Source organism: Hylobates moloch, unplaced genomic scaffold (assembly GCF_009828535.3).
Source record: "Hylobates moloch isolate HMO894 unplaced genomic scaffold, HMol_V3 SCAFFOLD_3, whole genome shotgun sequence".
NCBI classification, from domain to species: domain Eukaryota; kingdom Metazoa; phylum Chordata; class Mammalia; order Primates; family Hylobatidae; genus Hylobates; species Hylobates moloch.
The window spans coordinates 36,749,346-36,777,027 of NW_026652278.1; the positions used below are offsets into that span (position 1 = coordinate 36,749,346).

Sequence of the window (27,682 nt, forward strand, 5' to 3'; positions counted from 1 at the left end):
GAAGCAGAACAAATACAAGCTTTCATAATCGAGGGGAAAGAACAAAGAAAGTCTAATGTGCATATACCAGTTCATAAGAAAGAAAAGAAAAAAGTGAGACCTACACTCAAGGGCAGAAAGAAAGAAAATACTGACTCTATTAAGACATTCAAATGAAACACTGAGGCTCTATGTAACTCTAACCCTAATTTTTATATAAGTAGGCATATTCTAAACTTACTCAGATCACTGATTAATTCTAAGAATCTCCTTAAGCAAGCTATCGAAAACAGATTTTCAGAGAATCACATAATTTTAGAGTTGAAAGGTACCTCAATGTGTATACATTCCAACTGCCTCATGGTTTTTACACTGACAAAATATAAAATACAAAAATAAGATTTTGTTTAATATCTAGACTTCAGTAGTTTTTTACACTTAACACACTGCTAGAGGTAAGGAAATCTTATTATTTTTCTTGAAACTTTACCTTTTTTGTTGCTGGTGTAACTAGAAAACTTTGAGCAGTGCTGCAGATGAGAGAAGTACAGTTACTACGGCCTATTGCACCTTACTATTGAGAGTTTCTCACCAGTCACTGCTCTCACTGTGAGGGCAAAGTCAGTTGGCCGCGGTTCTTATATTCAGGCATTCATGCCTCATTTAATTCCTACCAACTGTAACTCCTGAAGTTACACTGACTATATTCTAATTCCAGTAGGAATCTCCTACCAATGTTCCGTAACTAATATCCTGTTGGTTCTCTTACAATCTTGCCTTTTCCAACTGTTCCCTCCTTTTAAGTTTTAATTTCTTCATCTCAGCTTCTTCTATGAGTACAGTACTTAAGCTTCTCCCTTTAACTCCCAAAATCTTTACTTAAATCCTTTGCCTATTCTTCTATGGTGCTGTTTTCATCATTCCTTTCACTGGCAACTTTTCAAGCTAGTAGCATATATTCATTTCTTAACTCCCACCAACACCCACATATTCATCAATGCTGTCAGACTTATAGTCTGTCCCTCACAACCAGAATTCTTGAGAACCTATTCTCTCAAAGCCCACTGTACTACGTTTTGAGGGTACTTGCTCAACCCATCTGAGGTCCATTCTGGGAAATGGTACAGGAGTCCACGTTAGTTTGACAAACATGACAACCCATCCCCTCAGTCATTATTGAGTATGGGGCCAGGAAAACAACTGATACAAAATGGGTAACTCATTTATTTTATGACTCTTACTTGTAATCTGATTCTTACTTCCTAAAATGAAGGTCTTCTATAAAACTCAGTATTTTGTGCTTTACTCCTCAGAAACTTAGTTTGCTCAAATAATCCAATCATGTTTTCAGAAACCCTCTCCAATATATCTTCACCCCAGACCTTTTATTTCAACTCATTTCCCACAATCCTGTCTACTGGACACTTCCAATTAAATGTTCACTCTCACCTCAAAATGCTTTGAGCTATTGCTTTTGCCACTCACAGTTTCCCCAATATTCCACAAGCCAAGAGGAGACCAGGTCTTTTACTTCTCTGTTATCCTCTCTGGCCAAACACAGAACCACACATTTAATAAACCTGCCAAATGATTAGTCTATTCATTGACTCTGACTACATAAAACTGAACAAGGCAGTCAACAATTAATGATTTCTCCTTGCCTGTCTTTTTTGCAAACAACTCTACAAATTGGAAGAGAAAAAATAAACTCTTTGATATTTCATGGAATCTCTTACTGAGCACTGATTCATATCAAGCAGTTTTCTTTAATCCTAAATAATCTATACCAAACATCTCTGGAAATTTAACAAGGTTAGACCCAGCAATTTAGATTTGTACAATTAACTGAGCATCTAATTAACATGTATTAATTTGTGATATCTATTTAACTCTGCATTCTATTTAAATCTCACATAGAGACTGGGCACAGTGGCTCAGACCTGTAATCTCAGCACTGTGGGAAGCCAAGGCAGGCAGATCACTTGAGGTCAGGAGTTCAACACCAGCCTGGCCAACATGGTGAAACCCCACCTCTACTAAAAATACAAAAATTAGCTGGGTAGGGTGGCGTGCGCCTGTAGTCCCAGCTACTCAGGAGGTTGAGGCATGAGAATTGCTTGAACCCAGGAGGTGAGGGTTGCAGCGAGCTAAGATCGTGCCACCGTACTCCAGCTTGGGAGACAGAGCAAGACTCCGTCTCAAAAAAATAAATAATTTTATATATATAAAATTAACTAGACTTCAGTAGTTTTTTACATTTAACACACTGCTAGAGATAAGGAAATCTTATTATTTTTCTTGAAACTTTACCTTTTTTGTTGCTGGTGTAACCAGAAAACTTTGAGCAGTGCTGCAGATGAGAGATGTACAGTTACTACGGCCTATTGCACCTTACTATTGAGAGTTTCTCACCAGTCACTGCTCTCACTGTGAGGGCAAAGTCAGTTGGCCGCGGTTCTTATATTCAGGCATTCATGCCTCATTTAATTCCTACCAACTGTAACTCCTGAAGTTACACTGACTATATTCTATATATAAAGGATATATATATATATATATATATATATATCCTTTAAATATCTCATAGGTGTTTCTTTCTCACTCCTGATAGAAACTATATCAAAATTTTGTCTTCCATAGTTCCTTTTATATCATAGGTAAATACTTATTGATTTGTAGTATTCTGGTGTAAGATGAGAGGCAAGTCACACTGAGCAGGTTTGAATATGCCCAAAATAACACACTCAACATAAATACATGTTGAAGAATACAATATAAAAGTAACAACTAGATTTATCATCTGCTTGCTCTTAATATAAACTTTCAAGGGGGCCGGGTGCGGTGGCTCACGCCTGTAATCCCAGCACTTTGGGAGGCCGAGGCAGGTGCATCATGAGGTCAGGAGATCGAGACCATCCTGGCTAAGAAGGTGAAACGCCATCCCTACTAAAAACACAAAAAGTTAGCCAGGAGTGGTGGCGGGCACCTGTAGTCCCAGCTACTCGGGAGGCTGAGGCAGGAGAACTGGGTGAACCCAGGAGGCAGAGCTTGCAGTGAGCCCAAATTGCACCACTGCACTCCAGCCTGGGCAACAGAACGAGACTCCGTCTCTAAATAAATAAATAAATAAAAACTTTCAATGGGAACAGTGTGAAGAAGAGGTGAGAATGACCCTCGGACTACCAAAGGCCATGCACCACTACATCCTGCGCCTAGCACCTACATCCTGCCGCCGTTGCTGCCAATATGCCTAGAGAAAGGCTGAAGGGGATGCTAAAGGAGATAATGCCAAGGTAAAGGACGAACCACAGAGAAGATCTAAAAGGTTGTCTGCTAACCCTGCTCCTCCAAAGCCAGAGCCCAAGCTTCAAAAGGGCCCTGCAAAGGAGGAAGAGAAGGTACCCAAAGGGAAAAAAGGAAAAAGCTGATGCTGGCAAGGAGGTGAATAACCGTGTAGAAAATGGGAAATGCCAAATCAGACCAGGCACAGAAAGCTGAAGGTGCTGCAGATGCCGGGTGAAGTGTGTGTATTTTTGATAACTGTGTACTTCTGGTGACTGCATAGTTTGAAATTCTATTTTTTACCAAGTTTCTTAAAAATGCAGAATTTTGTTTTGTTTTGTTTATTTATTTAGGAGACGGAGTCTTGCTCTCTCCCCAGGCTGGAATGCAGTGGCGCAATCTCGGCTCACTGCAACCTCCGCCTCCTGGGTTCAAGTGATTCCCCTGCCTCAGCCTCCCAAGTAGCTGGGACTATAGGCACACGTCACCATGCCTGGCTAATTTTTTTGTATTTTTAGTAGAGACAGGGTTTCACCATGTTGGCCAGGATGGTCTCGATCTCTTCACCTTGTGATCTGTCTGCCTCGGCCTCCCAAAGTGCTGGGATTACAGGCGTGAGCCTCCGCGCCTGGCTTATTTACTTACATATTTTTTAAAGCTATGCTGTGAGCACACAGAATACTTCATTGTCGTTTTTGGGGGAAGGGGCATAGGTCACTAATAGAATGTCTCCAAAGCCAGACTGTTGCAGGGAAACACCTTTCCCTTCTAGTTTTGAGAGACTTCCTCTTGGCTCCCAGGAGGTGGGATTCCCTGACTTTGATACACGTGGGCACCGTGGCACAAAAGTCTTGTGGTATAGAAAAACAAATGCATTTTTATGTCTTCTTCTCCCTTTCCACCTTTCAACACAGACTTAATTCCCTTAAATCCAGACATCTGTTGGGACCTGATCCCCAATAATTGGTTACCAGTGTGTCAAGCAATCTGGACTTCCCAGTGATGCCACTGAGATGGCACCCCTCAAAAGAGCAGTGGTTCCATTTCTAGATTGTGGATCTTCAGATAAATACTGCCATTTTCATTTCACTTCCTTAAAGTCAGGGTCAGCTCTTGAAAAGTTGTCAACCCTCACTCTAAACTTTCCCCGTTCAGTGCATTAGATGAAGACTTCATTCGGTTTTATAGTGGCTTTCTGATTTTTGGTAGTCCACTGAAGGAGGGAGTTTGAAAGTTCTTCTATACTGTTAATGACTGTCTGCCCATGTCCTGCCTGAAATACTACAATTGTTTATCGAAAGTATCTTTAATAAAGCTGGATACAGTTTGGCTTGAGAAAAAAAAAAAAAACTTTCAATGTATTAAAATAGCAATAAAGGCCAGGCACGGTGGCTCACGCCTGTAATCCCAGCACTCTGGGAGGCCGAGGCAGGCGGATCACCTAAGGTCAGGAGTTCGAGACCAGCCTGACCAACATGGTGAAACCCCATCTCTACTAAAAATACAAAATTAGCCAGGCGTGGTGGTGGACACCTGTAATCCCAGCTATTCGGGGGGCTAAGGCAGGAGAATTGCTTGAATCTGGGAGGTGGAGGTTGCAGTGAGCCAAGATGGCGCCACTGTACTCTAGCCTGGGCAACAAGAGTTAGCCTCCGTCTCAAAATAAAATAAAATAAAATAGCAATAAAAACTAAAATGTTAAAGGGATATAACCAAACTTAATGCATATTCACAAACTGAAGAAATTAAGAAACATTCAGCAAAATATGCTGATACACTGAAAAAGATCTAGTTACATGACTCCTGAGCTAGCTGGGCACTGAAAGATATCTATTATCTGGCTCCAACCATATCACTGGTTACTTCCAAAAATAAATGCCCTGTTCCAACCAGGATGTGCCCTTTCATCTCTGTTCATCCAGACTTATATATTCTTCAAAAACACAGATCAAGTTCTAACTACTTCTTTTTTTTCCAGACAGTCTTTCTGTGTTGTCCAGGCATGATCTCGGCTCACTGCAACCTCCAGCTCCTAGGTTCAAACAATTCTCGTGCCTCTCAAGTAGCTGGAATTACAGGCATGGGCCACCAGGCTGGTCTCAAACTCCTGGCCCCAAGTGATCTGCCTGCCTGAGGCCTTCCAAAGTGCTGGGATTACAGGCATGAGCCACTGCACCCAGCCTCAAGTTGTAACTTCTTCAAACATTCTCCTAATATGCCAATCAAATACTAAACTTACTTTAGTCTTAAACCTAAGTGCACAAACTAATTTTATATTTTGGTATAACATCCTACTCTCCCATCATCCTTCGTGAATCATCTATGTTATCTGTACTTTACAACAGCTATCTCTATTCCAGCCATACACAACAGACTGATCATTGAAGCAGTCCATTTTTAGGAATTAACTACTAAAAGTAATCTCTCATCCTTCCCATCTCTCCCCCACCCTCTCACTACTACTGGATTAGCTCTTCATACTATCAACATACATTTGATACATAATGTATTTGATTTGATTACATAGTATCTGTAATCAAAACATCTCAGTGGATGGTTTTTCATTGATATATAAAATAACATAGCTACACATGTATTTTAGTAAACATACATGTTTCAAAGCAATGACACTCTCATACCAAGAGTACATACACCTAGTACCCACACCTTGAATTCTTATACAGTTCTCTGATTAAAAGGAACTAGAGTTTTTTGGAGAAATCCAGGGCCGGGACAGGGAAAGTACATGTTAAGACTGGAACATCTTTTAAGGCCAAAAAGTAAGAAAAAAGTGCTTTAAAAAAAAGAAAGATGTCAAAAATGACACAAGAGCCAAATTCAAAGGGCTCTAAATGGCCTAGGATAATTTGAACTGCTAAGTAAACAAGGACTGTAATGAATTATAATCCACAGAATGAAATAAGAATCCATGAATTCATACTGATATATTAAAACAACAACATAAACGGGGAGAAAAGAGTTCTTCCTTACAGTAGAATTCCAACTCATAAATGTGGAAGAAATAAGGGAAATAGAAAATCATTTGGTCAACACCACAGTAATATTTTTTTCAGGCAATGTTCATCAATGGATGCTAAAATTAGTGTATGAAAAACTAGTATAATTTAAAAAAAGAGGATATTTACAAAACCTCAAAGTACCTCCCCCAACAATGTAGCCATTAACTACAAAAAGAAAGAAAGAAAGAAAGAAAGAAAGAAAGAAAGAAAGAAAGAAAGAAAGAAAAAAGAAAGAAAGAAAGAAAGAAAGAAAGAAAGAAAGAAAGAAAGAAACCTTAGAGAAAAGAGGCAGACAGCACCTTAACTGAGTGATCAAAGTAAACATCACCATGTGCTTTCTGACATGATGCACGAAGAATGATACAACTTCAGTCAGACTGTAATCCTGGACTGGATCTTGGACCAGATAAAGGACACTAGTGGGATAACTGGCAAATTTGCAAAGGTTTGCAGTATCATTGTTAATTTCCTGAATTTATAATCGTACTATGATTACATAACATGCTAACATTTGGAGAATCTGGTTAAAGAATATATGGGAATTCCTTTTACAATTTTTGCAATTGCTTTGTAAGGCTAAAATTAATTTAAAAATTTGAAGCTTAAAGAAAGGTTAAAGAAGGCCGGGTGCAGTGGCTCATGCCTGTAATCACACTTTAGGAGGCCAAGGCAGGTGGACTGCCTGAGGTCAGGAGTTCGAGACCATCCTGACCAACATGGTGAAACCCCGTCTCTACTAAAAATACAAAAAAATTAGCCGGGCGTGGTGGCATGTGTCTGTAATAACAGCTACTCGGGAGGCTGAGGCAGGGGAACTGCTTGAACCAGGGAGGTGGAGGGTGCAGTGAGCCAAGATCATGCCTCTGTACTGCAGCCTGCACAACAGAGTGAGACTCCATCTCAAAAAAAAAAAAAAAAAAAAAAAGAAAGAAAAGCCTCATGAATAAGCAGTACACAGAGAACTGTGTATATATGTAAACACTCAAAACAGCTATTATAATTTTCCAAGTTTATTAAGCCTCCTGACTTCTTAGTCACTCATTTAATAAATATTTTAGAGTGCCTACTTTATGCCCATAAAACAGAAAATGGGAGGAAGGAAAGAAGCAAGCAGGTAACTGAGGCAGTCAGTCAGTCATTCACTCACAGATTCCTAACACAGCTAGAATTGGTCATTTCAAATACATTTTCCCTCTTTCCAAGTGAGAAATTTCCAACTGAGGATTCCCTCCCTCTTTCCAAGTGAATTCCAAGACCTACTTAATTCTTGCTCTCCACTTTCCATGTTCCTGCTCCTACTGTTAGCAAAATGCATATATTCTAAAAACATGGATCGAATCCCAGCTATGTAATTTTGCCCATAACTGAGCATCTCTGACCCTTTCCATTTCTTTATTTATAAAACTAGGATGCCTTAAATCAACTTTATAGGATTGTTTTGAAGATTAAATAGGAGCGGCAGGGCGTGGTGGCTCATGCCTGTAATCCCAGCACTCTGGGAGGCTGATGCAAGTGGATCACTTGAGGTCAGGGGTTCAAGACCAGCCTGGCCAACACGGTGAAACCCTGTCTCTACTAAAAATACAAAACTTAGCTGGGCGTGTTGGTGCACGCCTGTAGTTCCAGCTACTCGGGAGGCTAAGGCATAAGAATTGCTTGAACCCAGGAGGCAGAGGCTGCAGTGAGCCAAGGTCACGCCACTGCACTCCAGCCTGGGCAACAGAGCAAGACCCTGTCTCAAAAAAAGAAAAAATGGGAACATGTAAACATAACTGGCACATAGTAGATGCTCAGAACATGTTAGTTGCCTTTCCCTTACAATTACATTCTCTAACTTCTGCAGGATCCTGAAGTGTAGTTCAAAAATTTTTACTAATCTCTAGGTGAATCCCTGTTCTACTTCCCAAAGAGGCTACTTCATATTTTTCACCTATGTATTTTTAAAGGTAAATATAAATAATGTATTTGCTTTATCCATTCTACAGATTTAGTATTTACTGAAAATCCAACTAGCTAAAAGTATGCCTAACTGCTGTTTCCCAAATATCAGGTCAATATTTCTAAGTGCTTTTCCAAATACTACCTATATTATCTCACCATGCCATCTCAAACTCAAGATTCCAATACCATGCTCTATGCTGCCACCTATTGGCTATTACCATATTTTCCAGATAGTTCTTTCTATTTTAGAATCTTAAGCCAGCCTTCAAAGGCAAGCCTCAGTCCAACGGATATAATACATTTCCAAAAAACAAAAACAAAAAACAGGATTTAATTTCCAGACTCTAGTCCTTCTCAGACAAGATGCTCCAAGTGACTGCAAAGAGTTCCAATATAAACACTTTAAGTCTAACACAACTAAAGAAATACTGTAAATCTGACAATTCACATGATATAGGCTTTCTCTTTTCCTATTTTCCATTACAGATGTATGACTGTCTCCGAAAATAATAAATGCCAAAGACAGGATATAGTATCTAATGGGGAAAAACAGCTTTCCCAGAACCAGCTGAGCTGTCAAATGGAAAAATTATGTCTATTTAGAAAACCAACTAAAAACTGTAGAACTACAAACAGTAAAACAGTTGTTTTAAGTGCTTCACCATTTCATGACTTTCTCTATCTGTATTTTCTTCTAAAAATATTCACACAAGCTGGGTGTGGTGGCATGTACATGTAGTCCCAGCTACTTGGAAGGTTGAAGAAGCGGGATCACTTAAGTCCAGCCTGGGCAACACAGTGAGACCCTGTCTCTTAAAAAAAATTCATATAATATTTTACTCTCATACAGCAAAGGAAAACTCTCAATCATATTACAAGAATATACTATATACAACTACCAAGCATAGAATGGCTCTCTTCCTCATCCTAACCTGAAAAAAAAATTAGTAACTGTTTCTTCTTTTTATTCTTCAAAAATTCCTATTAAATGGCTTGCTCAATAAAGAGCCACCAGACACAGACACACAGACACACACAGACACACACAGACACACACACACACACACACACACACACACACACACACACAGAGTTTAAAATTATGAACTTCAAATTTCACTGGAAGTTTAACTCAAAACAATGTTGCTTTCTCTTCTAGTCTCTCTTTTCGGAGCCAGATTAAATTTTAAAACACCTTCTTTCTCAATTCAACAAAAACAGACCATTCCAAATAGTCAGAGCAACAACTTTTTCATGTAGAAAACAAGAAAAAGAAGCCATAAAAGAACATTAAGAAGCACTTAAGTTGGCTACATGTTGGCTTTGAAATTTTAAAGCAACTTGCCAACACAGATAAATAGTGATACAATGGTTATATGCAGGGGTACAAGGAAGCATACAGCGTGGTCTGTCTAGTTTTTAGCAGTTGACAATGTAGTCAGGAACAAGATTCAAATATGAAAAAGGATGAACAAAATAAGACAGAATATTAACTGACAAGTAATTGGCACAGATAATATTGACAACAGTGTGAAAGGTTGAAACAGCAATAGAAGCAGAGGAAGGATGGAGCTTAAGAGTAAAAGCAAAGGAATTTCTAGCTATAGAGAAATAGCTTAGTTGAAAGAAAACTGTATAGAAGACTACTGGGATATCATTAGAAAAGTGGATTAAAATGTGGAGGGTACTGAGGCACTGTTAGGCTAATGAATCCAGAAGACAATGAGAAAGTCATCAAAGGCTAAGTATAAGGTTAACATTTCTACACCATTTGAGGGGTGAGGGTTGGAAGGAGTTTAACCTTGTAGGAATATTTAAGATACTGAAGAAAACTGAGAGAGAACTATAGTAATGATTGTGGAAATGAAAAACAATGAAACTCACTGTGAGGGAAAAACCGATAAAATCTGGTCAATGATTTAAGTAAGAGTGTATAGGGCAGAAGAAGGCCGGGCACAGTGGCTCACGCCTGTAATCCCAGCACTTTGGGAGGCCGAGGCAGGAGGATCACAAGGTCAGGAGATCGAGACCATCCTGGCTAACACGGTGAAACCCTGTCTCTACTAAAAATACAAAAAATTAGCCGGGTGAGGTGGCGGGCGCCTGTAGTCCCAGCTACTCGGGAGGCTGAGGCAGGAGAATGGCATAAACCCGGGGTGCAGAGCCTGCAGTGAGCAGAGATCACGCCACTGCACTCCAGCCTGGATGACAGAGTGAGACTCCGCCTCAAAAAAAAAAAAAAGAGTGTATAGGGCAGAAGAAAGCATTTCCAAGGTTTTAAAACAGGGAATGGATGTACCATGGAAAAAAAAAAGGTAGTAAACCACTATTAATAAATGTTTCCAACAAGTGAAATGTTTTCTAACAAAATTCTGTTTATGTTTAAAACAAAGCAATAAAACAACAAATACACAAAGGTTCAGCCAGTTTATACAATTAAAAATAATAGCATTCATGCCCAGATATTATGAAGAAGTGTCTTAAAGTAGAAACCATAGTATATCATAAATCTACATGAATTAGTAACTGCTTGATCCAGATCTACGTTACTGTTCTTTTTGTACTAAAAATAACTCTCATTACGTGAATTACCACACATTTCATTTTTTAAATAAACACAACAGTTTGAGACTTAATTAATTATTCTGCCTAGTGACCTATATAAATAAAACAATGCATGGGCTGGGCGCGGTGGCTCATGCCTGTAATTCCAGCACTTTGGGAGGCTGGGGCAGGCAGATCACTTGAGCTTAGGAGTTCAAGACCAGCCTGGCCAATATGATGAAACCCTATCTCTACTACAAATACAAAAATTAGCTGGTGTGGTGGCAGGCACCCGTAATCCCAGCTGCTCGGGACTGAGGCAGCAGAATCGCTTGAACCCAGTAGGTGGCGGCTGCAGTGAGCCGAGATCGTGCCATTTCACTCCAGCCTGGGCATCACGGCGAGACTCCGTCTCAAAATTAAAAAAAAACAAAAAAGCCAAAAAACAAAACAACAACAATAAATCCATGGTAGGATATAGGTTTCTTAATAGGCTAATCAACAGGATGGAAATAATTTAAATTGCAAAACACAGGATTAGTATCAAACTCTTTCATAAGTAAGAATAAAACCATATCTTCCTTTTCCTACAGATCCTCCAACAAAGTAACACAATGTTTTAAAAAAGGAAAACTTTAAAATACTACACTAAATAAAAGTTTCACAAGCTTCTTAGTTACCTTTACTTTATCTCTTCTCAAGCAACAGAATAAACAGTTTTCATCAAAAGTCCAATCAGAAATGCTTTCAGGTTCACAGTCTGCAAAAATAGTAACAAATTAATAGTCATAAAAGAGAATTTTTTGGAAAATAAATTAGAATTAATTTCAAAAATAGTTTAACAAAAACCTAAGTAGTTAGGCCATATTTGTCTTAAAATTTTTAACTCTTAAATTCTTAAGTCTTAACTGCTCACTAGTTAATATGTTATTCATACATATATTGACAGTATCAACTAAACACAAAAAGATGCTTACATGAATATAGCTTTAACCCACATGAAACCGTGAACAAAAAGGAGACTGAGGCTTAAATCACCAAGGTATCATGTATGGCACCAGGAAGAAGGTGAAATACCAAAAATATTTTGAATACCTTTAAATAAACTGAGATCTTTTAATAATGCAGGTCCAAACAGCCCTTCAAGAATACTTTCAAACCCTAAAAGGATAAAAACAAAATCCATTACCACAATAATATTCATTCTAGTATTGAATAATCTTTGCATAAAAAAAAAAAAGATGGTGTTTTCTTCCAGTTCTCAAGGATCCTGGATTACTATTGAAGGGATGCTTAGAAAAGAGTGTCAGTGACAAATCTAAAAGGAGCATTTGCATTTCTGTCAATGATTAACATTCAACACAAATTCTGAGCACATTCACGAACAAGACCAATGAAGGAATGGAAATTCACAGGTTCTCTTACCATTTTACAAAATCCCAAACACCTCTTTGTACAAACTCTCAGGCTCCATTTTAAAAGGCACTTTTCTCAATGAATGAGTCAAAAACTGCTTCAAAATTTCCACAACTTTTTAAAATAATCTAAATAGCATTTTTCAAAATACCAATTGAGACAACAGATTTTGAGTTAACAGTTTATGAAATCTTTACTGAGAAAAACTACATCACACAAACACAAGGTACAAGACTTTTAAAAGACTTTTGTAAGTATTTAACATTGCCACAATAACTATGCACTGGTTCCTTTATAAATGTAAACCCCACTGATTGTACATACAAAAAAATGAGAAACCAAATATACTTGTACATAAATGTTTAAATTATTATGTCCTTCTACCAGTGTGAAAGAAGTAGAAAATGAAAAAATCGAAAACTTTTTTTCTGGCTTATTATCTCAAATACTGATGATCTACTGAATAATTTAAAAATATCTTTGCCATCTTGCAATTTTTTATGGGTCAAGAGAGTAAGGAGGAAAACAAGAGCAGGAATCAGACTGTATCTTTATACAACATACCAGAAATAATAGATTAAAGCAGTGGTTCCCAAAATGTTTGCCATGGACCTCACCGGGAACTCAAATGGTTATTACAAACAAGGAGTCTGTGAATCCATATGCACTCTCAGTGTGGCCTTTGGGAAGAAATTAATGTCTTGTGCATTCAGTATTCATACTACTTTTCAAATGCATAGGAATATTACTGCAATAAAGTAAATATAAAAAGTGTTACTGAATTCCTAGTAGCTAGGGGCACTGTGTATTTTGCAACATAATCTGTCACCTAGAGGTTTGCGATTTAATTGTTAAAAAGCACTCCCATGCTTAAAAGATAAGGTACCCCTTAATTTAAAATACTATATCTTGCTGGACACATAAGGCCCCCTCACATGTATCAATTCTTGACCACAAATACAACCACAGAAAAGGATTTAGAAGGTAAGGGGGTAGAAATGATGGCCTCCGAAAATGGTATTTTGTTTATCTGGCTATAAGAAGAAGATGGTAATGTAAGGGATTTCTTTGCCTTGGTATTAAGCCATAATTTTCAGCAATCTCTAGTTTGTGTTATTTACACTGTAATTAGAGAGCTGGTTTTTCTATACCATATGATATATCCTAGATTCCAGATTTGTCATTTATTGTTAGGGAGCAATTGTTTTTCAACTCTCTTTAATTCCCATCAAAATTATTCCAAGGACATTAACAAAATCAAACTACCCACTCAAACAAATGGGAGGTATCTATGTCTGTTTATTATTTACCTACTAAAATTAAAATATATTCCACTAAATTGCTATGGTCCCCTCTCTTCCACACTAGGGAGGAAAAAGGGTTGCGGTAGGGCTGTGGGGGGTGGGGAGGTAGTGGTAAGAGAAGAGAAGAAACTGCTAGATACTGCCTATTTTGGCCCTGGAGATCAGATATTTTCAGAAGGATCTGACTTAAAAACATAAATAAATCCCACAGCCTATCTCCAATTCTTAAAGCCCCCCTACCTGCCCTCCCAAAAGAAAATCTGATTTCACAAATAATAAAGTATTTCAACACCTTGCAAGCATCAAATACACACCGCAAATAGCTAAAGGAAATTATTAAGTAGGTCTTATCCTGAAGAGCAAATCTAATATTCTTTCACCTGGGTTTATACAAAATTGTAACAAATTCCAAATTTTCGGGCTGAGCGTAAATTCTTGAAAAGGAAAAAAGTAAATATAGCAAGAAATAATGCCAGGAAAGAAAAATGCAAATAAAAGATTTGGGAGATAAAAATTTTAAAGAACAGAATCTGACATAAGAAAATTGGGCAGAAGATCAATAATACTAACAAAAATTTGACTCATAGATGAAAAAGCAATGACAAAGAACAAAAGCAAACAAAAAAAATCTGGTCATAAACACAAAGATTTAATCACAACTAATTTTGCTCAAAATAGCAATTGTAAACAAGTCACTCCTCTTTTGCTCATATCTGCAACATTACATTAAACCTAACAAATACTATTGATTAGATACTGTAAAGTCGTACTTTGCTACCCTCTGTTCACTGGATGTTAATGCCACTCGGTTTTATTAATACTAAATATTGAATTTAGCAGTTGCATAGCAACAGGGAATGTCTGATGTGCTATGCTTGACATTAACGAAAGGCAAATAAGGGAAGAACAAATATATTCAAAATGTATACCATGACATCATGGAAAAGCCAGAAAGATCAGTAACAAAATGCCATGGAAAACTAAATACTGAAAAAGACAGCCATGCCGTTATGTTCAATCACTAGGGCTTAAAAACTACCTCTACATATCACATATAAAGAAAAATTATTTATTTTATCAAAGTTGACTACTTTTGAAAGAATTCCTATCCAACATCACAACTAGTCTCAAGGATGATCTCTAGTTTCTTCTTCACTGCAACCTGCACCATGTCTTCAGGCTATTCCTAAAACACTGCTTCAATGATGCCACCACCTCTTCAAAGTTCACACTGGTTAAAGAACAAACCTCAAATTCCAAATTCAGCAATCAAAACTGCTTATAATTTGACCCCACCTACTGTTAGCTGGCTTAGTTACCAGACCTTTCCTGCTCATTCCTACAGCTCTGGTCAGGATGGTCTTCTGTTGTGTTCAGTGATCATTCCTACCTCCTAATATTTTCTGAAGCCTTTGCATCTCACCTTTGCTAAAATATAGTATCTCTCTCCTTCAAGATAACTCTTCAGATTGTTCAACAAATACATATTCATTTATTCGACATACACTAACTGAGAGTCTATCATTTGCCAGGGACTGTTCAACAGGCAGTGTTGAGCTGACATGTTACCTGCCCTCATGGATCTTTAGTTTCCAGTTCTCTCATCCTCAGAATTCTCAGACTGTTGCTTGATTTTAAATAAAAGTCAGTTGCCTAATGTCTTCTCTGCTTTCTGCCATTTACAAAACACTGTCTTTTCAAGTATTTTGTAAAATAAAATTTGTCACAGGCTATCTAAACACTATGTTCTCATTTTTCTTTTATTCATTTATGTCTTATCTCCTCAAAGAGAATTAATGCTCCAGGAAGGCTAGGAAGCAATGCTTCTCTTATAGGAACAATGTTTCTCTCATAGGAAGGCTTCACATGCCTGATTAGCTTCTGATTTAATCACGCAGCTCTCGAAAACAGAAGATAGAAGACTAAAATCTCCCACAAATTTCCCCCTTCAATCTAAATTACAATCCATTTCCAATGAAAAGGGGGAAAACAGGTTATACAAAGAAACAGAATAGGAATATATCAAATACAAAGCTAACTAAGGTCAGCAATATAGCCTGTTCTTTTGGAAAAAAATTAATAGAATGAAAAAATGGTTCCTGGGTCTTGGGAACCTCTCCTCTGAGATAACCAGTATAGAGACTAGCAGTTTCAGAGAGGTGCTGAAGGAAATGTAGGAATATATCAGAAAATGAGCAATTTTTACATCAAGGTCCCCTAGATCTTGTACTCAAGCTTGTACTGAACTTGGTGCTCAATCTTCAATAAAGTACAATCATGTGCCACACAACGATGTTTTAGTCAAGGATGGATTGTATATGCCACAGTAGTCCCATAAAATTATAATGGAGCTGAAAAATTCCTACTGCTTGGTGATTATAGCCATTGTAATGTTGGACTGCAATTACTTTATTCCTAAATAAATTTAGTGTAGCCTAAGTGTACAGTATTTGTAAGTCTACAGTAGTGTACAGCAACATTCTAAGCCTTCGTGTTCACTTACCACTTACTCACTGACTCACTCAGAGCAACTTCCAGTCCTGCACTCTCCACTTATGGTAAGTGCCCTATCCACGTGTGACAATTTTTACTGTACCTTTTCTATGTTTAGATATACAAATACTTACCACTGTGTGACAATGATATTGTGTGACAATGGCGGTATTTCCTACGGTATTCAGTACAGTAATATGCTGTACAGGTTTGCAGGCTAGGAGCAACAGGCTATACCAAATAGCCTAGGTATGTAGTAGGCTATATTATCTAGGTTTGTGTAAGTATACTTTATGATGTTTGAAAAATGATGAAACTGCCCAAGGATGTGTTTCTTATAATGCATCCCCATTGTTAAGCAATACATGACTGTATTATATTTTACAAAGTATCAGTTCAAAGGTGCTTGCTGGCAATAATAATCAATTAGGGTCCTAATAAACAAAGAGGGGAATGATATTATCTGGAGTTGTTTGCTTAAAACTCAGGATGTGTGACTTGATGCCACCACCACACTGAGCTTCATACCAAGTCAGTCACAAAGTGAAAGTACTGGGTTGGTGCAATAGTAATTGTGGTAATAATTTTAGAGCACTAGATTATACAGTCTTTTATATTCTATCCCAGGTAATTAAGGTAATCGATTCTTTTTAATTGACACTCCAACTATCTCAGTATGTTATTAAATCAAAGACCAGATGAACTTCTATAGATAATGAACAATGACCATTCAGGCTTCTCTTCCCCTTACTATCCCTGGTGATTCATTTTATTATTAGAGAACTACATTCATTAATAATTCTTCCTCTCCTCCTGAGCACATTCTCCCAGATGATGCACTATGATGAACCCTATTTGTTGGCTCACTTACCACTCTCAGAATTACCCAGCACAAGAACTGATGACAAAACCTGGCCAGATATACCAAAGAGAAATAACACTTTAATCACAACTAATGGCCCAAACTGAAACAGAATTAATGAAGACAAAACAGTAGCACTTGAAGACAAATTATAAATAGTATTTTTATTGAGGCCAGTGAGGAATAGTATTTTTTTTTAAGAGCAAAGAGCTCTGAATAAAAGAGCAGAGAACAAATGCTTGGGGGGAGGAGAAAAACTACTAAAATTACCAAATAGAATTAAGTAGAGAAATACACAACAAAGTAGTGATTTAGAAAATCAACTTAAGAAATGTCCTACTATCAGTCTGGACAACATGATAAAACTCCGTCTCTACAAAAAAGTACAAAAAATTAGCCCAGGGTGGTGGCACACACCTGTAGTCCCAACTACCTGGGAGGCTGACGTGGTAAGATCACTTGAACCCAGGAGGTGTAAGGTGCGGTGAGCCAAGATTGCACCACTGCACTCCAGCCAGGGCAACAGAGCGAGACCATTGAAAGAAGGTGGACCAATGGACAGATGGAGGAATGGATGGAAGGAAGGAAGGAAGGAAGAAATGGCCTAATATTGTATAGTGAAGTGTCAAAGACACATACGTCATGAGAAAAAGATTAGAGATGAGGTGGCCACACATGCAATATCTGTAAAATAGGATTTTTAGAACAAGAAAAGGCAAAGAATGAACATTTTAAAAATTTAAATTAAAAGAAAATTTAACGAAGGAAAAGGAAACAAAAACTTCCTAATGTTGATTACTGACTTGAGTCTTCTTATCTAATGGGCTCCATGAAACACTGGGGCAGCACTAGGGGTTGGAGGGGAAGCTACACATGTAGACTCTCCTGGTAAAATATCTGAATTTCAACAATAAAAATTTACAAGCTCCAAATATGGAAAATATTTCACTTAATTTTACTTAAAATAAGAGGAAAGAGATTTAGACCACCAGTCACTTCACTGGTAAATGTGAATGCTAAACATCTATGGAGAGCTGGGTATGGTATGTGGTGACACACACCTGTAGTACCAGTTACTTGGGAAGCTTAAGTGGAAGGACTGCTTCAGTCCAGGGGTTCGACCTAGGCAACATGGGGAGACCCCATCTCTTTTTATTTTATTTTATTTTGAGATGGAGTCTTGCTCTGTCATCCAGGCTGGAGTGCAGTGGCGCGATCTCGGCTCACTGCAAGCTCCGCCTCCCGGGTTCATGCCATTCTGCTGCCTCAGCCTCCCGAGTAGCTGGGACTACAGGCGCCCGCCACCATGCCCGGCTAATTTTTTGTATTTTTAGTGGAGACAGGGTTTCACTGTGTTAGCCAGGATGGTCTCAATCTCCTGAACTCGTGATCCGCCCGCCTTGGCCTCCCAAAGTGCTGGGATTACAGGTGTGAGCCACTGCACCCGGCCGACCCCATCTCTTACAACAGAAAAAAGAAAAAAAAAAGCCTACAAAGCAGTGTTTACAAAATTCTAGAGGAAAAATGAAGACAATGTGTTGCTTATGAATATTGATAAAAGACATTTATAGATATTCTCTGATTTGGGAAGTAGAACAGCCATTCACTCTGGAGGGTAAGGTTTACTCAAAGTAGTTCCATTAAGAAAAAAAATATGATTAGGAATAAAGATCTCCTGAAAAGGGAAAAGACTGTATATAAAAACTAATGGCAGGCTGCTATAAATATCTTGTCTTTTAATCTCTAATATGTGGTCAGTCTTCATTTTCATACTATTTTTGTTTCTTTTATTCCTTGATCGATCCTATCAGTTTTTTTTAGTTTTTTTCTTTTAAAAACTACTTTGACTTTTTTGTTCTTCTCTATTATATCACTGATTTCATTAAATTTTGCTCTAATTTTTTTCAATTATCCATTTCTTTGGGTTTATTCTATTGCATTTTTGTCTAACTTATAAAAGATTCATTTATTCCTTATTTTCAGGTTTCTTTTTTAAAGAAAGAATCAAGTATAGGATGATTTAAAAGAACTAAAATTTTAATTATTGTATATTAAGAGGTAATCTGTGATAAACAAAATGTGGTATATCCATACAATGGAATAAAATTAGAATATGGATGAATAAGTCTCAAAACACATTGTGTTAGGTGAAAAAAGGACAGAAACAAAAGACCACATACTATGAGTCCATGGATATAAAATGTACTGAAGAGGCAAATCTATAGATAGAAGAAAGTACATTAGTGGTTTCCTATGGCTGAGTGAAAATGAAAAAATAATTGCAAATGGGCAACACATTTCTTTTTGTATTAAGGGAAATATTCTAAAATTAGATTGTGGTGATGGCTGCATAATTCTGTGACTCTAATAAAAATCGGTGAACTGCACACTTAAAATAGGTGAATTGTAAGGTATGTAAATTATGTCTCAATAAAGCTGTTTACAAAATAGGTACTCTATGCCTGTTTGGTAAAAATTTGTAATGTTTTAAGAAAATCTGGCCTATTAGAGCCAGCTTTGTAATTCTAATTTAAAATGTATAATTGAACAGCTAATTTAGACTTATGATTTTAAGCTGAAATTTTACTAAGTTTGCATCCTATATAAGAATACTCACAAAACTTAAGAATATTTATATTTACAATTTTAAATTATTAGATTTACAAGATTTATTTAAGTATCTAAGGTTTTATTAAATCAATATTTACAGAGAAAATAAATTTAATTTATACTTACAGATTTAAATATTTTAAGAAGTTAAATTATTTATCAAAAATTTGTTAAAATTAGTTACAGAATAAGATCTGTATTTAGAGAGAACTAGGTTTTAAGTTTATAAATTTAAATAAAGTGAACATTTAAAAATTAAAAAAGTATGCATTACCTTTTCTATTCACAAAGCCATCAAGAATATTATTTTTTAAATCTCACATTTAATAAGAATTAATCAAGTGTTTACATAGAGCTCAGCAGTGTGGGGATACAGGAGTTATGTTTAAAAATATGCCCTGCCATTAAGATATTTATAATTCTAGTCAAGGAGTCAAAATTAACATGCTTTCCCACTACTACGCAGATACTTATAACTCTCCAATCCTTTATTTCTTGCCCTAAGACCAAATTTCTAATTTCCTACTTCATATTATCACCAAAATCTCCTAATTACCTAAAAATGCCCACCAAATCAAAATCATTTTACTCCTTTCCTTCATCTCAATCATAGATTCCTTCTATACTCTGTATTCATTACTAAGAAAATGGCATCACAAACACCTTCCCCCCAAGTTATTCAGGTTAAATAGTGACCTTGGTTAGTCACAATTCCATTCTTTCCATAAATCACCAAGTATTCTGGTCATTGAGTCCTATTCATTTTACTTCAGAAAGATTCCTCCTCCCAATCTGTTCTCTCTTTTCCATCCCTAAATTCAGGTTTTCACTATTTCTTATCTTAACAATTATAATAAATGTCACTCATGTTGGTAATAATGACAGTTATCATTAACTGCACCCTTATTTGGTATCAGGCAAGCACTACAGCAGGTGCTTCATGCCCATAACAAAATCTTCAGAGGAATACTGTAAAACAAGTACTATTACTACCTAGAATGTGTAAAACAAAACAAAACAAAAAACAAACAACCCTGAAAATCAAAGCAGCTAATTCGTTCCAAACTGCAAGGGCCAATACCTAGATTTAAAACCATTCCTGTGATTCTAAAGCCCAGGCTCTTTTCATTTCATCACACCACCTATTAATAACATCTCTTAATTTTTAATTTATCTTAGTATTCTCCCACACCACCATCTCTATCACCAGAATCCACCCTTCATGCTGCTGCTAAACATCATCCTTTCTAGGTTTTAAAAACATTTGATAGCTTTCCACTGACAATAGTGAAGATTTCAATTTCTGGATGCCACGCATGATCATTATAGGATCTGATCCCAAATTATCTTTTCAGTCTCTCCTGCTACCATATTCTATATAAATACACTATGCTCTGGCCATACTGATCAGTCACAACACATACTGTCAATGCTTCCATGCCACTTGAGCACAGTATGTCCTCAGCCTACAATGTTCTTCCTGCAACCCTCAATCTAATTCTAAGGTATCCCCATCTTACCCCATAAGCCCCAGGCAAAGATAGGAACATCCTCATCAGTACTCAAGTTGTACTATTTATATACTTTTTGGTATTTAATCCGCTAGGTTTTCAGCAAAGAATTGGAGTTTATTCATCTTTTAACATCACCCTATACTTTAAACTACCATCCTCAAGTAAGTGCTCAATAAATATTTGTTGGATGAATGCAAACACACTCTTTTTAATTCCTACATCATTATAATTAACTGAGAGGTTGGAGATTTTACAAGGACTCTGCTTTATGTATCAGGCACGCTAAAGACTTGAAAAAATAGAAATAAAACAGAAGGGTAATAGGTATCTGACCAAAAAAAAAAAAAAAAGGATGGCTTTCTGCTCTAGCTCAACTAAGTTCTCTGTATCTATGGACTAAAATCAGAACATAATTAAGGGCTCTCTTTGCTGGCCCACAAACAGAAGGCAGCAAACTTTTTTTGTGGAAAGCTGTAATCATAGTGAAGATAGAAATAAAATAAAAAAGATAAAGTCCTGAAAAACAATGGTATTAATACATTAAGGAGGGAAAAGAAAGATATACTGAGTAGTTAGAACATTATCAGAATACAGTATTTACATACATAATGCCATAAACAAGATTCAAAGGTATTAAATAAGTTACCAAAATGACAGAAGTAGTGAGTAGCTAGGTCAGATTAAGTCTTTGGAAATCCAGGGGCAGTTCTGTTTCATTTTTTCAAGTGTGTCAAACTTTCTAGGTTAATTATGCTTAGAAAGAAACCATTTAAATGCAAATCTGAGGTTGATCAGGAATGAGTCGATTACATCAGTTCACAATCCATAAGCCAGTCCCTTTGAAGACCTCTGTCATTACAAGGTCAGTAAATTCATATGAGCACTGTTTGTAAATCAAATAAAAATGTGCTTGCATATACAGCCACTAACTACTCTTTTTTAACACATCCTGCTACAAACAATAAAATACGTATTCATTTAAAAAGCATTACTGAATCCATAATATCTTTTTTACACCACATTTTTTCTCAAAGATACCAAAACTACAAATTACGGTGTGAGAGGTAAGCATTCTTTGGGGTTTTTTTGCTTTTGTTTCTTTCTCTCTCTCTCTCTCTCTCTCTCTCATATTCCTTGGGAATAGTGGAGTTAACTAAGTAAAAACAAAATTATAAGCTGAATGATTTCCTTCACTTTAGGTAAAATGGAAATTTCTATAGTTGAAAGAACAGAGATAAAAACTAAACTTTGAAAGTTCTTAGGGTTGGAAAGGTGGGGGTTTCTTTTCTATCCCTTCCCATCCTCTCCCTATTCCTTTGTCCATTTACTCTCTTCTTTCCAGAGTTAGCCCCAACCTAGACCTAGCATGCTTGCGGGAGCTTTATACTATTAGGAGATTCATTTATTATCTTCAGTGTGTGGATCTCAATAACTCTAGATTGTTTTAAAATTACTTTGGGCCAAGTATCATGGCTCATGTCTGTAATCCCGGCACTTCGCAAAGTCAAGGCGGGTGGATCACCTGAGGTCAGGAGTTCAAGACCAGCCTGGCCAACATGGTAAAATCTCGTCTCTATTAAAAATACAAAAATTAAGGCCGGGCGCGGTGGCTCAAGCCTGTAATCCCAGCACTTTGGGAGGCCGAGGCCGGTGGATCACGAGGTCAGGAGATCGAGACCACGGTGAAACCCCGTCTCTACTAAAAATACACACACAAAAAAAAATTAGCTGGGCGTGGTGGCGGGTGCCTGTAGTCCCATCTACTCGGAGAGGCTGAGGCAGGAGAATGGCGTGAACCCGGGAGGCGGAGCTTGCAGTGAGCCGAGATCGCGCCACTGCACTCCAACCTAGGCGACAGAGCAAGACTCCGTCTCAAAAATAAATAAATAAATAAAAATAAAAATACAAAAATAAGCTAGGCTTCGTGATGTGTGCCTGTAGTCCCAGCTACTCAGGAGGCTGAGATGGGAGAATCACTTGAGCCTGGGTGGCGGAGGTTGCACTGAGCCAAGATGATGCCACTGCACTTTAGTCTGGGCAACAGAGCGAGAATCTGTCTCAAAAAAAATGGTAATAATAATAATAATAAATAAAACTAATAAAATTACTTTGCAAGTAATTTACTGAAAAGAAAACAAATTAAAATTTCTCATATTTTCCCCCATTCCTCACAAGCAGTCAACTCTATTTGAGGTAAGTATTTCAGTCTAATGCATTTGTGAATAAAAAAAGTCAATGACATAAGGTATGACTATACAGTAATAGTGAGATCCCTCCTCATCCCACACGCCTCTAAATACCAGAAATTTCAGTAACATCCATATAAGTGCTACTGTACAAAGAAGTGAAGAGAGCATTTAGAGAGTTGAGAAAAAAATTATCTAGGAGGCAAGATTTTTTTTTCTTTTTAATTTTTAGAGACAGAGTCTCTTTCTGTTGCCCAGGCTGGGTTGTAATGGCACAATCATAGCTCACTGTAACCTCAAACTCCTGGGGTCAAGCAATCCTCCTGCCTCAGCCTCCTGAGCAGCTTGGACTACAGGCATGCATCACAGCAGCTAGTTAATTTTTAAATTTTTCTTCAGAGACAGTCTTGCTATGTTGCCCAGGCTGGTCTCAAACTCCTGGTCTCAAGTGATCCTTCTGCCTTGGCCTCCCAAAACACTGGGATTACAGGCAAAGGAGGTAACATTTCTGAGCACTCAATGAAGTGAGGGAACAAGCCATATGGAGACACATGAATGTTCTAGGCAGAGTGAAGAGCACTGAGGTAGTTAAGGTATGAAGTATGGTATATTGAGAATTAGCAAGAAAGCAGGCATGGTCAGCAAGGTGATTTAAGATGGGAAGTACAAGATGAGGTAAGAGATTTAGAGGTATGATCATACAGTCCATGGTGAGGAGACTGGATTTTGAATTTTAATAGAAATCCACTTAAGTTTTATATTTGGGTAGTGGTAGAGATAAAATAATTAGATATGGCCGGGTGCGGTGGCTCACGCCTGTAATCCCAGCACTTTGGGAGGCCGAGGTGGGCGGATCACGAGGTCAGGAGATCGAGACCATCCTGGCCAACATGGTGAAACCCCGTCTCTACTAAAAATACAAAAAATTAGCCGGGCGTGGTAGCGGGCGCCTGTAGTCCTAGCTACTCGGGAGGCCGAGGCAGGAGAATGGCGTGAATCCGGGAGGTGGAGCTTGCAGTGAGCCGAGATCGCGCCACTGCACTCCAGCCTGGGCGACAGAGCGAGACTCCGTCTCAAAAAAAAAAAAAAAAAAAAAATTAGATATATATAGTTTAAGATTACCAGGTAGCTGTAGAGAACAGATTATTGGATAAAGCATTAGGCGACTATCAGGACAACAGCCTTGGCAACAGATAGTGGTAGCAATGGAGGTAGAGGGTAGTGACTCCACAGAGGGTATACATCAAAGATAAAACCAACTTCCTTGATGATGTGCCGATGTGGAATGTGAGGGAAAATGACACTTAGGCTTTTGGTCTGTGAACTGAGTAAATGGTAGTGTAACTTTCTAGGATGGAGAAGACTGGAGGATAAATGTTTGGCAGACAGAGATCTAGTTCACTTTTGGGATAAGTCTGAGATGCTACTTAGAAATCAAAGTAGATCTATGAAGAAGGCAATTGGATAGGTGACTGAAGTTAAAAGAGAGACACTGAGATGGGGCAATATAAAACTGGGAATCAGTAAAGTACAGATAGAATTTAAAGCTTTAGAACTAGATAAGATCATATTAAGTTAAGGAAAGGAAGGAACAGGACCAAATACTGGAGCATTCCAATGTTTAAAGATTAGAAAGAAAAAGAGACTGAAAATTAAGATCAGGTCTTTTTTACTGTCCTATCTTTACCATCTAGCAAACAACTTGATGGTAAGTACTCAAAAAATACTAGCTGATCTGAACTATTATATATGGCACTGTTATTGAAATAAAGACATATCTTACCCCACCCCAAATGTCATCCAAGGATTCTGAAAGGAAACAGATTCCTTTTAATATAATCAAACACATCTAAATATATCTAATTTATATATTTTAAAAATCATTACTTTTTACCACACTTCTAACATACCATAATATATGGCAGTACAAAAGATAAACCCTCAGTCTGGCCCCAATTGAAGGATATATTAGGAAATTTTAAACTGTACCAAAGTTTGAGTCAGCTTTCAGATTTATATACAAAATTTTTAATAATTCTCCCCTGCTCAAAAAGGTTCAATGATTAGTTACTGCCTGCATAATAAAATTCAAACTGCTTAGTCTGGCTTTCAAATCCTTCCCAAAGTGAACCTTTTCGACACTCCTTTTCAATGCCTTTCAATAACAATCTGCTTCTCAAGTAGGCCTTGATTTTCTTTGTCTTGATCCTTCTCTTCACCTTGTTCCTTCTAAAATGTACTTTCAGGCCGGATGCCGTGGCTCATGCCTATAATCCCAGCACTTTGGGAGGCCAAGGTGGTCGGATCACGTGGTCAAGAAATTTAGACGTGGGGAAACCCCACCTCTACTAAAAATACAAAAATTAGCTGGGCGTGGTGGCGTGCGCCTGTAGTCCCAGCTGCTCAGGAGGCTGAGGCAGGAGAATGGCGCTGACCCAGGAGGCGGAGGTTGCAGTGAGCTGAGATCATGCCACTGCACTCCAGCCTGGGTGACAGAGCAAGACTCCACTACAAAAAAAAAAAAAAAAAATTTCTCTCAAATATCAATAGTCTTGATCCTACGTGGTCTTCAAGGCCATAGTTCAAAAGTCCCTTCCAACTGTTATCTTTCCTCCCAAATGATTCCCAGTATCTTTCACTTTCTTTTTCCTTCATTTTCAACATGAATGCACGTTTTATGTATCCAATTGAATTTTACATTCACTGTTGTAGTGTAATAGAAGGAGTACTACAACTCTAGGAAGTAAGAGATGTAGTGGTTAAGAATATGAATTAAGAAGCCAGGTCACCTGGGTTCAAATATCTGATTCTGTCTTTTAAAAGCTCTATAACCTTGGACAATTTTTTTTCTTTTTTTAAACGGAGTCTTGCTCTGTCACCCAGGCTGGAGTGTAGTGGCGTGATCTTGGCTTACTGCAACCTCCACCTCTAGGGTTCAAGCGATTCTCCTGCCTCAGCCTCCCGAGTAGCTAGGACTACAGACGCCCACCACCATGCCCAGCTAGTTTTTGTATTTTTAGTAGAGACGGGGTTTCGCCATATTGGCCAGGCTGGTCTAGAACTCCTGACCTTGTGATCCACCCGCGTCGGCCTCCCAAAGTGCTGGGATTACAGATGTGAGCCACCGTGCCTGGCCAAACCTTGGACAATTTATTTGTCTTCTTCACACCTCACTTTCCTTAGCTACAAATTTATAACGTGATTAGACAAGTATTTGTAAATTATTTAGAATAGTATCTGAAAGCATATTAGAGGTATTATAAGTGTTAGGAAGCAAAGAGGGCAGAGAGGTTATGTTTTCAGTTTGTTAATGCCTCTTTTGTTCCCTATATGATTTAAAAGACTACATACAACAATAATTATAACTGTGTTGATGGACAAACAATACATAAAGATTTATTGGAGGGGAGAGGGCTATGTAGCAGCGAAGTATTTTATATACTATTGAAACTAAGTTGTTATTAATTCAAAATAGACAGCTACAAATGAAGGTGTTAATTATAATCCCCAGGACAAACACTAAGAAAATAACTATTACATAGTAAAATAAATGAGAAGGGAATCAAAATGGTACACTAGAAAATATCTATGTAACACAAAAATCAGTCATGGAGGGCTTGAACAAAACTGATATAAGACAGACAGAAAGAAATATAAAATGGCAAATGTTCCTCCTTATCAGCAATTATATTACACGTAAATGGAGTAAAGCCTCCAATTAATAGGCAGAAATGGGCAGAATTAATTTAAAAAGCATTATCCAACAATATTCCGTACACAAGACATTTGCTTTAGATCCAAAGACACAAACAGGTTGAAGGTGAAAGAAAAGAAACAGCCCATGCAAACAGCAACCAAAAAAGAAATGGAGTGGCTATACTAGTATCAGACAAAATAGGCACTGCGATGGCCTAAATGTTGGAGTCCCCCCAAAAATTCATATGTTGAAATCCTATCATCTCCAAGGTGATAGGATTAAGAAGTGGGGCCTCTGGAAGGTGATTAGGAAAATAAGGGCAGTGCCCTCATAAATGGGATTAGTGCCCTTATAAAAGAGGCACCAAGAGAGATCCCTCATCCTTTTGTCATGTGAGAACATAGCAAAAAGACAGTCATCCATGAACCAGAAAGCGGCACCTCACCATACCAAATCTGTTTGTGTCTTGATCTTGAACTTCCCAGCCTCCAGAACTGTGAGAAATAATTTTTTTTAATAAGCCACTTAGGCAGCCCAAGTGGACTAAGAAAGGCATTAAGACAAAACTACTCAAAAAGACAAAGGACATTATCTAATAAGAGTTAATCAAGAACATTTAAGAATTAAAAACATATACGCCCCTAACAACACAGCCCCAAATTCTATGAAGCAAAAATTGACAGACTTGAAGGAAGAAATGGCTCAACAATAATAGCTAGAGACTTCAACACCCTACTTTCAATAATGGGTGGTACAACTAAGCAAAAGATACATAAGGAAAAAGAAGACTTAAATAACACTGTCAGGCAACTAGACCTAAAAGACATATGCAGA

General features: G+C 37.6%; 1 protein-coding gene across 4 annotated transcripts in view; it reads right to left on the bottom strand.

The window, feature by feature from the left end:
* Positions 1-27,682, bottom strand: part of LCOR (ligand dependent nuclear receptor corepressor) — a 164,216-nt gene that overhangs the window by 73,159 nt on the left and 63,375 nt on the right. For all 4 annotated transcript variants that reach the window (XM_032135412.2, XM_032135419.2, XM_032135405.2 and 1 more), the window contains 2 exons: positions 11,862-11,927; positions 11,447-11,526 (listed from right to left, as the gene is read on the bottom strand). In XM_032135412.2, coding sequence (XP_031991303.1) covers positions 11,447-11,526; positions 11,862-11,927 — 146 coding nt within the window. The remainder of the gene's footprint in view (positions 1-11,446; positions 11,527-11,861; positions 11,928-27,682) is intronic.